A 16,912-nucleotide genomic window follows, 5' to 3' on the forward strand; every position below is an offset into this window, starting at 1 on the left:
TTGATGTTCCTGTCTACCTTCTCAGCATCCATCGCCCTCCCTAGTTTGTCAGTCATTATTACTATTTTGAAATTGGTATGTTCTTCCTGTGAGTCTTTTTATGCATTTGCTACATGCATATGTCCCAATATCATGTAATATTATTTTATATGTTCATAACTGTACAGGAATGCCATCACATAGTATTTTCTTATTCTGTCATATTTTTATATATCACAATATATTTATCCAATTCGCAACTTAAGGACATTTAGGTTGTTTCCAGTTTTTCCTGGAATGAACATCCTTGTACATGTGTACCTGAATGTGACCGCTTCTCTAGAGGATCTTAGTAGATGGGGAATTACTGAACTTCAGGAATTGTACATCTTTGCCTTCGCTGGAGATGGCCAAGTTGTTCCTCTACATGATTGGTCGAAGTACATTCCTCTCAATACTGTATGAGCATTCCTAATATTCCACACTAGCTAAACATTTTAATTTTTGCCAACCTAGTGGCTGTTTTAATTTTCATCCCCCGAAAAACAGTGAAGCTTTTTTTCAAACTATCCAAGCTCTCCTAAGTCAGCTAGAAGTTTGTTGGCCTCTCATCCACCAATTAAGACAAAGTGTTCCAGATGGGGAGTAAGAGTCAGACAGAGGAAATTGTGCTGGGGGAACACGTGTAGACTCAGATAAACCCAGTCCTGCCATTCACTACTGTGAGGCTCTCCAAGGCTCAGTTTCTTCACAGAGTTGCTCCAGGATTGAAAGTAACAACTATTTCTCTTACGCTGCCTGGTACACACAGGTATTTAGCAAATTCATGATTGTATCAAAATAATTGAGTAGCCACTACATTCCAGGCATTGCTGCAGAGTCCTGGGCACACAGCAGTGAGCATTAGATCAAGCTCTACCTGTCATGAAGCTCACATTCTCAGACAAATAATGAACAAAGAATCCACTATGTGGAATGTCTGATGATAAATGCAGCTGAGAAAATTAATGCAAGGTAAAGGGGATAAAAATGGAAGAGGGGCCCCTAGAATCAATGCTGCTTCTTCCTCTTGCTCATTTCCAGGCTGCCCTGGGATCTACTGAATCACTGGAGTTTTAACTTTCTTGAACTGTGAAATGGGAAAATAATAATGGAATCCTGTGTGGTTTTATTTACTCATTTGCTAAAACTGAAGTTTAGATAGTCGTTCCAAACTTTGATTTGTTTAGAACTTTAACTTGAAAGCAAAGAGAAAAAACAAGAGTGCTTACTGATTTGACATTAACAAAATCGTTGAAAGTTGTCCAAAATTATACAGATTTTAGTGTTTTAGTGGCATGAAAAAGGGCTTCAATGAAAAAAATGTGTGTATATATATATATATATGTAACAAAAATACATAAAGTACAAAAGGCAATGGGTGGAGACTCTCTGGAGGCCTGGAATGTAGTTTAGCCTCTATTGCTCCATAGCCATGGAATCATACCTCTCTGTGCTGCTCGGTGTCCTTGTCATAAAATGATGCTAAGAGGCCATCAATCCTACAGTTATTTTGCCCCCTGATGCTACTACTTTATCATTTGATTTTGAGAACTGAGACATTTATTTCTGTTCTGATTCTTTTTTTTTTTTTAACTGATGTTGGACTGTAACAATTTCCCTTTTTAGATATGGAAGTCGTCTTTGCAAAGAAGTGTGGTTCCTGTTTCTGCTCAGGACAGGGGATGAGTTGGAAAATCTTAACTTAAGGAGCACCCAGGACTTTGAAGAGGCTTTGAATAATTTCTTTGTTGTCATTGCTTCATGTTTCACTTCTTTGGGTGATGCTCTGAAAGCACATTGGTCAATATTCGGGTAAATATGTTAAAATGATTGATAACATGATATTGGAAAATCACCAAATTATTTCAAAGGTAAATGGAATGTTAGAGTTCCATGCCAAGAGTTTTACTTAAACATACTTTTTATCCTGTCTGATGCTCTTGATATAATTAACCTGTTATGTTATAAAAACAAAGTTACATTTTTTCCAAACACCTTCATGTTCATTTCAACTTATCAAAAGGAAAGAGGTAAGTCTTAGAAAACCATCTTTTAAAAATAATGTTGCTTTAAAATTGTTTCACTTTGTCTAGTTTTTCAATGTCATCTTTTGTTTCACAGTAAAGAAAAAACTCCTCTTTATTAAAAAAAGATTTTTCACTAGATGACTTCAGTTTTTGTTTGTGATATTCTCGTAAGCACAATCAGATGGCAAAGTACGCTGGCACATGGTCCTGTATTTATTTGACTCCCTCTCCAATGTCAAACGCTAAGAGAAAATAGCCCAGAATTCTGCAAATAAGTTTCTTTTCTGAGACTGTGCAGAGAAATGATCTCAGAGATAGTACTGTTACCCAGTGAATGAAGACAGAAATCCCAAAGATTAATTCCAGCACTTGCAAAACAATCAGGAGCATTTACTTTTACAGCTTCTTCTTAGTGTTGTCTATACAAACAGTAGTTGTGACAGGGCTTGAAGCCTCCCCAGAGCCCTCAGAAAAGAGCTGACCAGCTAGAACATGAACTTAGAATGACTCTGGTGATCACCTATGTATGTTTCAACCTTCACTTTCTACCATGAACAGATATTTGCTTACTACAATCTGTGACATCTATGTAAATATTGATGGCACCAACTTCTTTGTATTAAAACTCCCCCTTTATCACTTACTGGTGTCAATGTCATTGAAGCTCTCCTCCTACTTCTGCCTCAGCCCTTTTCATCAGGTGTCAGCCTCCAAGTTACCCCTCTCTAATCCATCCTATAATCTGCAGCAAGATTCACGTTCCCTGAACTCCCTTTCATCATACGGCTCCCATGCCCATAACTTTGAAAGCTCTCAAAAGCTCCTATGATAATATCCACACACTGATGTCAGTGTCCTCCATGATCTGATATCACCTCCAAAGCTCCCACCCCCACCTCCCTCGTGCCCCACCCATTGTCCTTTGTCCTGTTGGTCTTCCTGGAGGGGACATTGTGTATCTCTTACCCACTTTTCAAGGTCCACCCTAAGGCACTCTTTCAAATCCTATCACCTTCATCAACGATTCTAGTTTATGATTTCACCTCATCTCTAAATACACAGACTACCCACTTACTCGGGCCTGAATTTTCCATTCACACTGAAAACTGATATATGCAAGTAAGAGTTTCATTGTTAGTACTTCAGACATGGAATCATAGAGACGGAATGAACTTTAGATTATCCTCCAATTCAGCATCTCCTGAAGCACAGAAAATTCTCCTAGACATGTTCCCCTCTGGGTGAACACTGACAGGGTGCTATAACTTAAAATGTGTCTGTTTCACCTTTGAATTGTTATTATTAGAGGCATCTGCTCTTTAAGGAAGAACCCCACTCATTCCATTCCAACCAGGTGACAATCTAATGCTTCCAGAAAAGAAAAAAAAAAAAAAATAGGGGAGGAGGAGAGAATCCTCTTGTTCTCCCACCTGAGTGAGATTTCCCTCAGTCCAATTGAAATCCCTTGCGCCTATTTTCTAACAGAACTACTCTCCTGGGTGGCTCAGTTGGTTGGGTGAGGGACTCTTGATTTTGGCTCAGGTCATGATCTGGAGGTTTGTGGGTTCAAGCTCCACATCAGGCTCTCCATGCTGACGGCGGGGAGCCTGCTGGGGATTCTCTCCCTCTCTCTCTGCCCCTCCCCCGCTCTCACCTTCTCTCCCTCTCTCAAAATAAATAAACTTTAAAAAAAGCAGCTCACTTTTAAACATGAAATTAAAAAGAAAAAATAAAAAAGAACTAGTCTAAGCAGGGCCTGCAGATCTGCAGTGTCAGCATCACCCAGCAGCTTGTTAGAAATGCAAATTCACCGGCCATAGCCCAGAGCAACTGAACTGGAAAATATGAGGGTGGGGCCCCAGAATCGGAGATTCAAGGGAAGGCATCACCGCTATGAAATGGAAAACAGCTGGCCACTGTCTGCATCTCTGCATACTTCAAAATAGTGTCACTATGCACTTTCTCTCCAAATAATCTCACCACTCTACCTCAATTATTTTATTTTGCCCGCCACGTGGTCATCCCCGCATCCCACATATGACAAACAGGTGAGGGCACAGGGATAGAACGGTCCCACATTCCTCCAGATGTTATCACTCTGAGGCACAAAGAGAAAAACAGCTCCAGGTGACCGCATTAGAAAACCCCTTTTAGAAAAGCCACAAGCAGTTTAATTTCCTTTAAAGCTTAGCCGGAAAAGATGTTCGTGGTGTGCGACCCCACCTGGGCTGGGCTGCAGTTCTGTGCACGGTGGGTGTGGGGCGGCGGGGGATCCGGCCGAAAGTGAGCGGAGGATACTCAGAGTCGTGTTTTGAGTGGTTGCTCGGGTAGTGTTTATCTTGCTATTCCAACACACACACACACACACACACACACACACACACTCAGTTTCTTGTCCTGAAAGGGGAACCCTGTATTTTGTAGACAAAGAGTCGCAGAAGCAACTTTCGAAGGAAAAAAAAAAAAAAAAACCCGAACAAGAGAAAGAAAAAAAAGAAAAAGGCTTCGTGCAATCCCCCCAGAGGGCAAAGAACCGCGCTGTTTGTCCTGTAACTCGGCAACACCCCGGGCGAACGGCGCTGCCTGTATCTTCTGCGGTTTCTCTTGCTCTTCTCCGCGCGGGCTCACTTCCACTCTCGGAACACCCCAGAAGTGCAAATTCAGGCTGGGCGGCCGCGGGCCCCAGCTGCAGGGGATCCCGCCCCAGCGTCCCGCTCAGCCCCTTCCTCCACCCGCGGGCCAGCAAAGGGGCGGGCTCACGCGGCCCGGGCGCTGCGCCCCGCACGCGGTAGGGGTCGCTGCTCGGCGGCGCGCGCTCCCACCGCGGAGAATAACGGGGCCGGGCGGCAGGAGAAAGGAAACCTGCCCGGGACGCGGCGGCGGCCGGGACGGAGCGAACGACGAGAGTTCACTTTTGCTCGGGTGTCAGCGAGCGGCGGCTGCAGCGAGCGCCGACCAGGGAGCACCGTGCGAGCGGGTCGCCCATCTCGGGGCGACCGGGGGAGGGCAGCGAGAGGCCGGATACGAGCGCGCCGGCGGGGCGCGGAGCCGGCGAGCCTGGCTAGCGAGGGGAGCCGCGGGGGGCGCGCCCCGGGCGGGCCCCCGGAACAGCGCAGGATGCCTCACGAGGAGCTGCCGTCCCTGCAGAGACCCCGCTATGGCTGTAAGTACGCCGGGTGCGCGGGGCTTCCGGCGCCTTGGGGAGACCCCTCCCCGGGGAACGCGTTGGAGAAGCCGAGGGAGCCGGGTGCGCGCCGCGGAGGGAGCCGGAGGGCAGCAGCTGTGTGGCTGGCAAAGTTGGGAGCTGGAGTTGCAGAAGGTAGTGAGCGGCGTCTTCCCGCTCTCCCCGCAATTTTCAGATCCTCAGGGGCAACCCCAGTCTTCTGCCCGGAAAACCCCGCCGGAGCGCTCGCAGGCAGTGCTGAGTCTGAGCTCTGGGACGGGCCCGGTTGTGCGTTTAGGGGTATCAGGTGAGGAGCCCTTGGAGCTCCGGGCCGCTGCCGGCTCGGACCAGGGGGTGGCGTAAGGGACTGGATTGTTCCAACTCTGAAGGAAAGTTTGCCGTGGCTACAGGTGGGCACAGCGAGTACTGCGCCCACGCACTCTACCAGTGGCGAAGTCGGTTCTCCTGGAACAGCTCTCCTCCTACCTTGCTCCCTCGAGCTGCACGTGAGCTGAAAGAGCCAGTTTGCGCCCCATTGGCGTGAATCCTTTCCTGGTGCTGCTGAAAGGGGCACCTCCGGGCCCAACCCCTCTGTTCCCTGCTGCCCTGTGACCCTGCCAGGACTGCCATGGGGAGAGGACGCAGAGCTAGGCTCCCCAGGATCCGGTCGGAGCCCGTGTGACTTCAACGAGATGGTGTCGATTTACGCAGCCAGGGGCTGCTGCCTTCGGAAAGAGGTTGCTTTGGCGGATCGTGAGTAGATGGAGCTAGATTAGCACCAACCACGTGGCTTCATGTACAGAGTTCAGAGTCTTGGCTAAACATGCCAGGAAGTATTTCCTTTAAAACAAACAAAAAGTTGGCGTCCATCGCAGGTCCTGTCAGTGAACCCATGGCCGAAGACCACTGGTTAATCTTTTGCCCTGGCTGGCCTTGGGGTAGAGGAATCAGGTTTGGGTGAAGGTGGTGATACCTGCTGCAGGGTTGTTTTGTGCGCTTGGGAGGGCGGGGTGGGAGGGGAGGAGTTAACGTGTGTAAGTTCTTTCTCCCCATTAGTCTTGGAATGGAGAGTTAGAGATAGGAAGTTAGTTTTGCCATGTGACCCGTTTGGTGTATGGCAATGAGGAAGAAGCCTGAGGAGCCAGCTGCAGACTCCGTACAGCAGGGAAATGCATTAAACAACGCGCCAGGACCCGGTTCTTTGCAGCCTTAATGACACTGTAGTAAAGCACACAGACAACAGAGCTCTTTGGATTCGAGGAGCCATGCTGTGGTCATTCAGTGTGTGTGGTGTCACCCACAGGTTGGTGAAAGCCTCTTATTTATGTGACAAGCTCTCGGAACATATGGTAGCTTCACTGTGTCAAATTATAAGACGACCCCGTTCTGGAAACTAGGCAAATAGACCCCTCCCCCCCAATGGCTTTGGATGCACATTTTAAAGCATGATGTATTTGGTGGGTCATCTCTCAGGAGTTCAATGTGCGTGCAAAGTTGGAGTGAATGAAGTGCGTTAGTGTAACGTTTTCACATGCAGAAACAGATGGATCTGTGATGGTGCCTGATTTTCATCAAATAGACCTGTGGACCTAGACCACGTCAGAAACGCAACCAAGGAGGTTCAGATCCCACAAGCATGAAGAACACTCCACACTGCCACTTTGTTTTGTTTTGTTTTAAATGTTGATTTATTTTTGAGAGTGACAGAGACCTAGCACGAGTGGGGGAGGGGCAGAGAGAGAGGGAGACACAGAATCCGAAGCAGGCTCCAGGCTCCAAGCTGTCAGTACAGAGCCCGACGCGGGGCTCGAACTCACGGACCGTGAGATCATGACCTGAGCCACCCAGGCACCCCAGCCACTTTCTTTGGAAATAATTGTTCCATTTCTCGCATGAGTCTGGTGTAATGGAGTGGGGTGCCACCTGTTGGAAACACTCCCATTTGCCTTCCCCCAGCTCACAAAGTGCTGGCGTTGTTTGGTCATTGACTAAAAGTGTTTGATAGTTTTTAGACTTTTAAAAAAAATTTTTTTTAATGTTATTTTTGAGACAGAGAGAGCATGAGTGGGGGAGGGTCAGAGAGAGAGGGAGACACAGAATTGGAAGCAGGCTCCAGGCTCCAAGCTGTCAGCACAGAGCCTGACGCAGGGCTCGAACCCATGGACTGTGAGATCATGATTTGGGCCAATGTCGGATGCTCAACCGACTGAGCCACCCAGGCGCCCCAGATAGTTTCTAGACTTTATGGTCACCCTAAAATATTCAGACTTCAGTAAAATAGGCTGTATGTCATTAACATGAACATTTCTTTATTTTGCTGCTAGGCTCATGAATGGTTGTACGCTCATAGTTTCTTTGAAAAAATCTAGTTGAATATACCTCCGTGTTAGTCAATGTTAAGGAACACTCATTATTCACGCAAAAGGAGACTCTCTGATGTATTAGAATACATCATCTCTGGTGGTGGTCTGATTTTGGGGCTCTGTCAACATGAGACTGCAAACAGTGCTGTGAGCTCCTTACAGGAAAGCTGGCAAAGGAATGAAGGAAAATGCACTGTCCTTGGTGTGTTGATTACAGAATTGTGCTTCTTCTGGTTTCTGAGTTTGGTGAATACAGGTTTAGTTTAACAAAACCTCAAACTATACCGAACAGGTATTACCCCTGACATTAAATGAACAGAATAGGGCACCTGCGTGGCTCAGTTTAGCGACTGACTTTGGCTCAGGTCATGATCATGCAGTTCGGGAGTTCAAGTCCCCATGGGGTTCTGTGCTGACAGCTCGGAGCCTGGAGCCTGCTTCAGATTCTGTGTCTGTCTCTCTCTCGGCCCCTCCCCTGCTTATGCTCTATCTCTTGAAAATAAATGATAAATTTATTTGATACATTGTTGTAATTTAACTTCCAGTACTGTACATTCTGAGTAAAAGGTATTTGATACTGGACTTTGTGAACAACTTTTTAGTAGTTGGTATTAAACTTGTTTTAGGTGTATTTTTTCTGCCATCTCTCTTCCTCTTGAAATGTCATTTAATTTAGTAATTTTTGTACAAAGTTAATTCACTGAACTCAGGGCTGTTTTCCACCAGGCTGAGTGTGGGTAAAATACCACATAGTAAGTTGCACTTGAGGGGTTTCTCATTGAGTGTCCATGAAGGCACTCGTCTCGGATTTCGGACATGAAAGATTGCTGAAGTCTTTTTTTTTTTTTTTTTTTAATTTTTTTTTTCAACGTTTATTTATTTTTGGGACAGAGAGAGACAGAGCATGAACGGGGGAGGGGCAGAGAGAGAGGGAGACACAGAATCGGAAACAGGCTCCAGGCTCCGAGCCATCAGCCCAGAGCCCGACGCGGGGCTCGAACTCACGGACCGCGAGATCGTGACCTGGCTGAAGTCGGACGCTCAACCGACTGCGCCACCCAGGCGCCCCTGCTGAAGTCTTTTTGATTGGCACATGGGAGCCCGGAATTAAAATTAAATCATTTTTCCGTTTAATCCCTGCTTTTCCACTTTGGCCACCTTCTCCTGCAACCTATGAAGTTATTTTGTATCCTGTGAATACCGAACAAAGCTGAAATACCAGCTCATTCGTGTAGTGCTGCAGGGAATAAGTGGCAAAAGGGAAAGGTGGAAATTGCTTTCTAATTTATTTTTTAATGTTTATTTATTTTGTGAGAGCAAGAGTGAGAGCGAGAATGCAGGGGAGGGGCAGAGAGAAAGGGAGAGAGAGAATCCCAAGCAGACTTTGTGCTGTCAGCATAGAGCCTGTTGCTGGGCTCAATCCCACAAACTGTGAGACCATGACCTGAGACGAAATCAAGAGTCAGATGCTTAATTGACTCAGCCACCCAGGTGCCCCAGCTTTACTACTTTAGAACCAGAATGTTGTACAAGATAACTAGGGTATCTTTTTACACTCAAAACCAAATTTAAGTGACACTGATGGGTAGGCATGATTTGCAAGTAATTTTTGTGCTCTCGTAATGAACGATAATGAATTAGCCAAAATAATTGTCAAAACACACTGCCACCATGATCTGTTAAAAGTTTTGTTCCAGTTACTTGAGAGTTAAGAACATCACTGATAGCAAAAGATGACCCTGCGCTCTGATGATCTCAGAGCTGATACCAGTCAGCGTTTAGGTACTTACTATGTGTGTGTGGGGGAGGGGTAGTAATCAATGTGTTTTTGGCAAGCACTGCGGTTTTCTACCCTCTGCAGACTTCTCTCGTGAGAAACGTCCTAAAACGAATAGTTGTCAGTGTTACCCTGTTTCTTTGAGAAAATGCAACAGGAGCTTAGCAGAAGCGTGTGCCCGCCGCAAGTGTGCTGGGGTGGGGGTGGGGCTGTTCTGGCTGCTGCGGTGAACGTTTTGTTTGTTTGTTGGATAATGCTCTTGTTTCAGCAGCGAGATTTCTAAATCACCTGGTAGCTGGAGTACTGGGGTGGGTAACAAGACAAAAAGTCAAGTTATTCCTTCATGGGCTATTTGTTTTGATTGAGTTTTGCCAAAGGATCTTCAAGGTCAACAGCCAAAGTGTGGTTTTAGTATGCTTTTAACTTTAATTACACGTGTTGTTAGCCAAAATGACTTGTTTGGGAGAGTTTAAGCTTGTAATACCAAGGTTGTTTTAGAATTTAGTATTTAGGGGGTTAGTTAACCCCCTTTTTTCTCTAGGGAACCATTGGTTTGCCGTTGCCCCTTACCCTCCCGCTAGGCAAGCTTTTTAACAACTTGCTTAAAAGTCTACTATACAAACAGTTCTGATGCACCAAGTCTTCGTGGTAACCAGTGGAGAAACAGAGTCCACTCGACTTCTGTTGGCTGGTCAGCTATAGTTCCACAGGGCAGGCACTTGAGCATGGGCATTCAGGTTGTGCACTTGGCAAGAGCTGGTTCTTCTCACGAGCACTTGTTACCACCTGCTTATTAGTACCTTTGAGAGGGCCAGCGGTCTCCCCATTTCACAGAGGAGCTGAAATCCAAGATAACGTCTCAAGGCCACACAGCTGGCTGGTGACCCCAACTTGACAGCTGGTGTTACCAGGGCCTGAAGGCTTTGCTCAGTGGCTATTGCCAGTTTGTCTTCTCTGAATTACTCATAGGGGTTCCACCTCTTTTTCTTTCCAGTGTGTCGTGATTTTATCAAAGTCACCAAACCTGTAGTTATTTGGCTAGTGTGCTCTTCTAAAAGTGGATGCACGGTGAGGCGACTGAGTGGCTCAGTCGGTGTACGTCTTACTCTTGATTTCAGATCAGGTTATGATCTCACAGTTAGTGATCTCACAGTTCCAGTTTGCACACTGGAATCTGTGCTAGCAGCATGGAGCCTGCTTGGGATTCTGTGTCTCCCTCTGTCTCTCTGCCCCTTCCCTGCTCATACCCAACCTCTCTCTCTCTCTCTCTCTCTCAAAATAAATAAACCTTAAGAAAATGAAAAAAAAAAGTAGATGCATGGTATTGTCTAAACTGGATTTTGTTTCCTCCCCACCCTTAAGAAAAGCATACAAGAATACCTGAGCTTTTTTATAGAGCGCGTCCAGACTTCATCAAAGGATTTTATATATGTGTGGAGACCTCCCATCTGACTGTGAGGCACTAAAATGAAAGAACAGTTTTTCCATAATACAGAGGTATGCTCCAGTGATTCCAAATAGGATAATTTGTAAAATGCACTTTTATTATGTATACTGGCCATGCCTTAAAATCCGGGGTGGATGAGAAATCAGGCAGAAGTTTGTGATGAGGTGACTGATAGGTGAGCCAGACTTGTTCACTTGACTGTTAATAGTTTATTTCTCCCTTGAAAGGCCGAAGAATGGCGTCTGTGAAATGGCAAAAGGTTTGGGGTGGAGTAGATGTGGGTTTGAATCCTTATTTGGGCACTAACTGCTTGAGTAGCCTTAGGGTTTTCTCCTGTACCTTGGAGGGTGTTTTATATTCCTGTAATGGTGGCTGATGTGGTTTCTGGCACACAGCACGAAACGTGTGGTGGTAATTTCCATTAACAGGGCACCTACTAAGTACAGCAGGTTCAGATAAAAGGAAAATGACAAAGATGGGCACAGCCTGTGAGAAACTGGAAGATAAAGACTGATGCTTATACTTCTGTTTGTGCACTTACTAGTTCTGTGGAAGGGAAGACATCAGGGTGGATTAGGATGGGGCAACAGGCAAGCTTCACGAATTGTGAATTTGAACAAGACCTTGAAGGTGGGAGGTAAAGGTGAAAGGCATCCCCCTGTATTTGTTGTGTGGGTAGTTTGTGTGGGGTTGAAGCTTAGGTTGTAGGATAGATGTTGGGGCAGGGTGGTGTAGCTGGAAGGGGATTTATCAAGGAATCCTTTCTTTGTGGGCACCAGTGGGCAATTAGAGCTGTCTTGAAAAAAGTAGCTTGGGTACACTTTTTTTTTTTTTTTTAACTTTCCAGTAAATTTGGAGAGGGGAGTGGCCCAGTGCAGTGGAGAATTGTGGGAAGGCTGGGGGTGATTGGAGTGCCTGGTGCTGGAAACTGCGGGGGTCCGGTGAAGTTTGTGCACGTGGGCATTTGGGTCCCCTGTGTCTGCTGCTTGCAGATGCCCACACCATGCTTCTAGGTTTGGGGATGCCTACGGATGGGCTCCTTTATCAGATGGTTTGGCTCAGGATAGGACCGAGGATGATGTGTATGGTACTGAAGGCATTCAATGAATCCAGAGGCAGGTAGACACGGACCTTATGGGGCCCTGACTGACTGCGGCCCGGGAAGTGCACAACTAACTCTAAACCATGGCAGAAGGTAAATTCTCTGAGATGAGGTGAGAAGAGTATCTTGACAACAGCAGGGTTTCTGTCACTTATTTTTTTTTTTATGTTTGTTTATTTTTGAGAGAGAACGTGCGCACATGGCAGAGCAGAGGAGGGGCAGAGAGAGAGAGAGGCAGCGAAAGAATCCCAAGCAGGCCCTGTGCTGACAGCAGAGAGCACAATGCAGGGCTTGAACTCAGGAGCCCTGAGATCATGACCTGAGCTGGAGCCAGACGCTCAACTGGCTGAGCCCCCAGGTGCCCCTTTCACTTCTTTTTTTTTTTTTTTCTTCATTTCCTCCATTGCTTAGGACAGTTGTTACTTTTCAAATTTCACTAGAGATATAGTGCCTTCAAATGACCAGCATCCCAGTTGGGTTGAAAAATGGCTAATGGAGCACTCTCAACAATAGCCAAATTGTGGAAAGAGCCTAAATGTCCATCAACTGATGAATGGATAAAGAAATTGTGGTTTATATACACAATGGAATACTACGTGGCAATGAGAAAAAATGAAATATGGCCTTTTGTAGCAACGTGGATGGAACTGGAGAGTGTAATGCTAAGTGAAATAAGCCATACAGAGAAAGACAGATACCATATGGTTTCACTCTTATGTGGATCCTGAGAAACTTAACAGGAACCCATGGGGGAGGGGAAGGAAAAAAAAAAAAAAGACGTTAGAGTGGGAGAGAGCCAAAGCATAAGAGACTGTAAAAAACTGAGAACAAACTGAGGGTTGATGGGGGGTGGGAGGGAGGGGAGGGTGGGTGATGGGTATTGAGGAGGGCACCTTTTGGGATGAGCACTGGGTGTTGTATGGAAACCAATTTGACAATAAATTTCATATAAAAAACCGCAAAAAAGAAAAATGGCTAATGGAAAATGGCTGACCCCACGTTTCCAGTTGGTTTGTAGGTTCAGAGATGTAACTAAATTCCAAGTGGACTCTCTTTAATGTTACAATCCTGGATTGGGCCGTGTGTGCCCATGTGCCTGAAAGGAGCTGACCGCTGTTCCTCCTGTCAGTGCAGTGGTTTGCAGGGAGCAGTTTCTGGAGAAGCAACAGGAGTAGAGCATCACTGGGGGCCGGCCGAGCACCCTTGCCGCAGAGCCTTCTAGGTGATTCTGTTGCACTGCTCAAGGGCCAAGGTGAAAGAAACGACGTTCCTAATATGCAATTACCCCCCTCACAGCGCCTGCAGGTTTTTGTGAAATAAGTGTAAACACATGGGTACAATACTGAAGGTTTTACTTGTTCCTCCTGTGTTTGATTTGAGCACACACCTGCACCACACGCAAATCCAGGCATTGGTTTCTAAGTTTGTGTTTATATTATAGGATTTATTTGGGTCTGTCTTTAAGGTTTCTTTCCTCTCTTCTAGGAAACAAATGTGATGGGGAAGATCAAGTCCAAAATCTCCACTGAGGAGAGAGTGAGGTCCACTTCGCAAGGATTTCTAGGTGGAGGCAGTGCTTTTAGGAGCCACTGGGGAGGCTGAGGGAGCTGGCAAATCTTTCTGTGTAAAAGGGAGGCCCCAAGCTGGCAATTCCGGGCTCTGATACTTGCGGGGGCTCCTAGACAGTAAGGTTTGAAAGATGTCCTCTTCCTCTTTCTCTTCAGAACAACTTGAAGTATTTTTTATTCACTTATTCACAGTTTTTTTTTAATTTTTCAATGTTTATCTCTTAAAAATTTTTTTTAACGTTTATTCACTTTTTTATAGAGAAAGAGTGTGAGAGGGGGAGGGTCAGAGAGAGAGGGAGACACAGAATCCGAAGCAGGCTCCAGGCTCCGAGCTGTCAGCACAGAACCCGACGCGGGGCTCATACCCACAGACCGCGAGATCATGACCTGAGCAGAAGTCGACACTTAACCGACTGAGCCACCCAGGAACCCCTACAGTTTTTAGAACAGTTGAACATGCTGGCCGAAATATCATTTACTAGGCAGAAGTGGTCCCAGGGAAACTACAGATCTGTTTATTTTGCTATTGATTACAGACAAGAGTATATATTCCTATGATTGCATTTTTTGCTTGGGATCCCCACAGGTGACTTCTAGTTATTCTCCTTTTGCTATCCATTGCTCTCAGATCTTTGAAGGAAGACCTTTTTATATCATTAAAAAAAAATTAAGGTCAATTAGTTCCTGGTAACTTTGTCCATGCTCATATTTTTATTTGCGGATGTGATTTCAATCTTAACGTCAACCCATTTCCTTAGTCCTCTCCATCTAAAAGGACTTGATTTGCAAGAGATAGAAGCAACATATATTTCAAATAAGTAATGTTTATGTTCATTACCTAGCTGGGAGCCTGGTGCCGTGGCACTGAGAAAACGTTCAATAAATATTTGCTGCTATTACTGGTTTTGCTTCAAGTGTCTGTACTGTACTGTTTCTCTAAAGGAGGAACTTGTTTTTCTTATCTGTTAAAGATCATTTGAGCAGCTTTCAAGTGGCAGGCAAATGTTTAATGTTTAGATTTGTTTTTATACTCTGGAACCTCGGCGAGTTATTTTAATTTCTGTATGCCTTAATTTCCACAGTTGTAACATGCAGGTGGGACAGTCCCTACTCAGAGGGTTAAGTGATTTAATACACGGGAATGTACCTGGTCAGAATGTGCCCCTGTAGAGGCAGCCCTTGACTGTTGGGCAGGGGGTGAGACTGATGGTGGTTCCCCCTCGTCGCTACTGCCCCTTGCGTTTCTCCTCACCTCTTTGCCCTTTTCTCCCCTTAACAGAAAGTGGGCTTCACCTCCTGGGCTCAGGGCAGCCTGGCTGGCTCAGTGGATAGAGCCATGCAACTCTTGATCTTAATGTCGTTAGTTCGAACCCCATGTTGGGGTAGAGTTAACTTGAAAAAAATCATGGGCCCATACTCTGTTGAAAGTTTATACTCACAAGAACATGCTTTAGTTATCTGTATGGAAATTGAATGAATCTTACTTCGAGTGGAGATCAAATTATCCTTGTTTGTGTATGTGTAAGAAATCCTAATGCACGTTGTTCCTGTTTCTAAATCAAGTTGGATGGGGATTGGCTTCCTGCACTGTACTTTTCTGTCATCTTAAAAAAAGAGTGTGGAGTTGTCACTCACACACTTGAGTGAGGAACTCTGCAGTTACTAAGCATCCTGTTGTCTCTTTTCGGGTCCAGTTGATTGTTGCTACTGCTGCTGGTTTGAAAGCCCAAGTGTTCATGATGGAAACATACCCTGATGGGAAGGAGTCACTTGAAATAAGTGTTAGCCTTTTGCCTGGTTCACATTGTAGAGTTTGACTAGCACTAGCAGGGTCTACCTAGTGCTGTGGGGGTTCAGAAGGGAGGTGAGGAGGTGGATTTGTCTGACACCCCTCAGGCCTTCCTGCCTCTAGAAAGTTAGTGAAGCTTAAATTCATGGGTCCGGCGTAGCTCAACCACTAGGTATAACCTGGGATGTGTGTTGGAGCTGTGAGAAATCAACAATCTAGGCTGTTTCCCACCTTGGTACTTGCAGATTATTCTTCATTCTGCTCCCCTCTTCTACCAGGCTTTTGATTCTAGCATGTTTCATATAAATGTTTTCTATCCCCCCTCTACTCCTCACTGTCCCAAAAAGAAACAGTTGAGACCAGCTAGAATTAATTGACTCCTCCTTGGCCATTGGGTACGTCTGCCCTGGGCTGACTGAGTAGGCTTCCTACAGGTGAGGTAAGGGGGCTGGGAGGTGTTGGTCATAAAGCCAGCCATACAGGGTAGGAGTTCTCCTTTCAGCCCCTGCCCCGCAAAACTGTGCTACCCCATAGAAGATCCAGGAAGGTGGCTTCCCAGAGCTTTGCTCCTACTGAACTCTTACAAGTTTGTCTGAGAAATGGTCGTTTCAGAGCTAATACAAACATGCTTTAGCTTTTATTCTGAGATTTATTTTCAGAGATTTATTTTCCAAAGGGAAAAAAATTAAACATAAATGAAAAGATAGTTACCTGTCCACTGGAACCAGGTTGACAAAGTCCTTTCATTTGGCACTAATTGTGGATACAGCTTTAGATTTCTTCCTCTGTTCTCCAAAAAGGTATTTGCTGCTGTTCTTTTGAATTCGTCAGTAGTTTGGAGGATGGTGCTTATATGTTCCTCTTCAGTGTAGGCTCTGGCAAGGGCCTTTCATAACAATCGAATGAGTTTAAAAAAATACTATACTACATTGATTACTCTGAAGACAAACATGGACAAAATAAAAGAAACACCTTAAGGGTAGGGACTGGTTTTTTTTTTGGTTACTGCCGTATCCCCAGTATCTGGCACATAAGTAAATCATCATGTCAACAGTGGTTCCATCTAGGTAATGAGGTAATGGGTGAATTAAAAAAAAATGTTTTTTCTCTTCAAATTTTCTATGAAAATGCTTTTATAGTTGAACAGTTCCAATAGGTGCCCTTACCCGATGAAGATGCAAAGTTTTTGTTGGATATAAACCCTGCCTTGAGAAAATTACAAGTCTGAAAAGCAGGTCTGTTGGCATGGAAGCATTCGATGGAGAGCGAATTTTCCAGGTGTGTGTGTGTAAGGGCGAGTCGGATGGAGAGACCGACGGAAAGGCTGAAGTGATGACAGGGCCAGGATGCATAGTTGTTAGGCTGCTGTAGTTGGGATAGAGATCGTTGAGAGGCTGGATGAAAAACATAAAGATCAGCAAGGTGAACTTGGCAATGGCGACAGGGAAAGAATCCCAGGTGGGCAGTAACTATTTAAGGTTTTTTGTTTGTTGGTTTGTTTTAGTCATTTCTGCCCCCAAAGTGAGGTGCGAACTCAGGACTTTGAGATTGTTAAGAGTCCCATGCTCTTCCCACTGAGCCAGCCAGGTGCCTTAGGTTTTTAACATATGGGAACTGATTGGTAAAAAGCAGTAATGACTCAAGAAGTCGTGTCT

At 45.4% G+C, this 16,912-nt stretch overlaps 1 protein-coding gene across 1 annotated transcript in view; it reads left to right on the top strand.

The window, feature by feature from the left end:
* Positions 1-4,845: 4,845 nt before the first annotated feature.
* IQGAP2 (IQ motif containing GTPase activating protein 2) overlaps positions 4,846-16,912 on the top strand; it is a 295,550-nt gene continuing 283,483 nt past the window's right edge. Inside the window, exon 1 of the mRNA XM_047088141.1 lies at positions 4,846-5,211. Within this exon, the coding sequence (XP_046944097.1) occupies positions 5,166-5,211 (46 nt within the window). The 5' untranslated portion in view covers positions 4,846-5,165. The remainder of the gene's footprint in view (positions 5,212-16,912) is intronic.

This window comes from Lynx rufus, unplaced genomic scaffold, assembly GCF_022079265.1.
Source record: "Lynx rufus isolate CCGP_SWC_20201006 ecotype Redwood Valley unplaced genomic scaffold, mLynRuf1.p SCAF_1, whole genome shotgun sequence".
NCBI classification, from domain to species: Eukaryota; Metazoa; Chordata; class Mammalia; order Carnivora; family Felidae; genus Lynx; species Lynx rufus.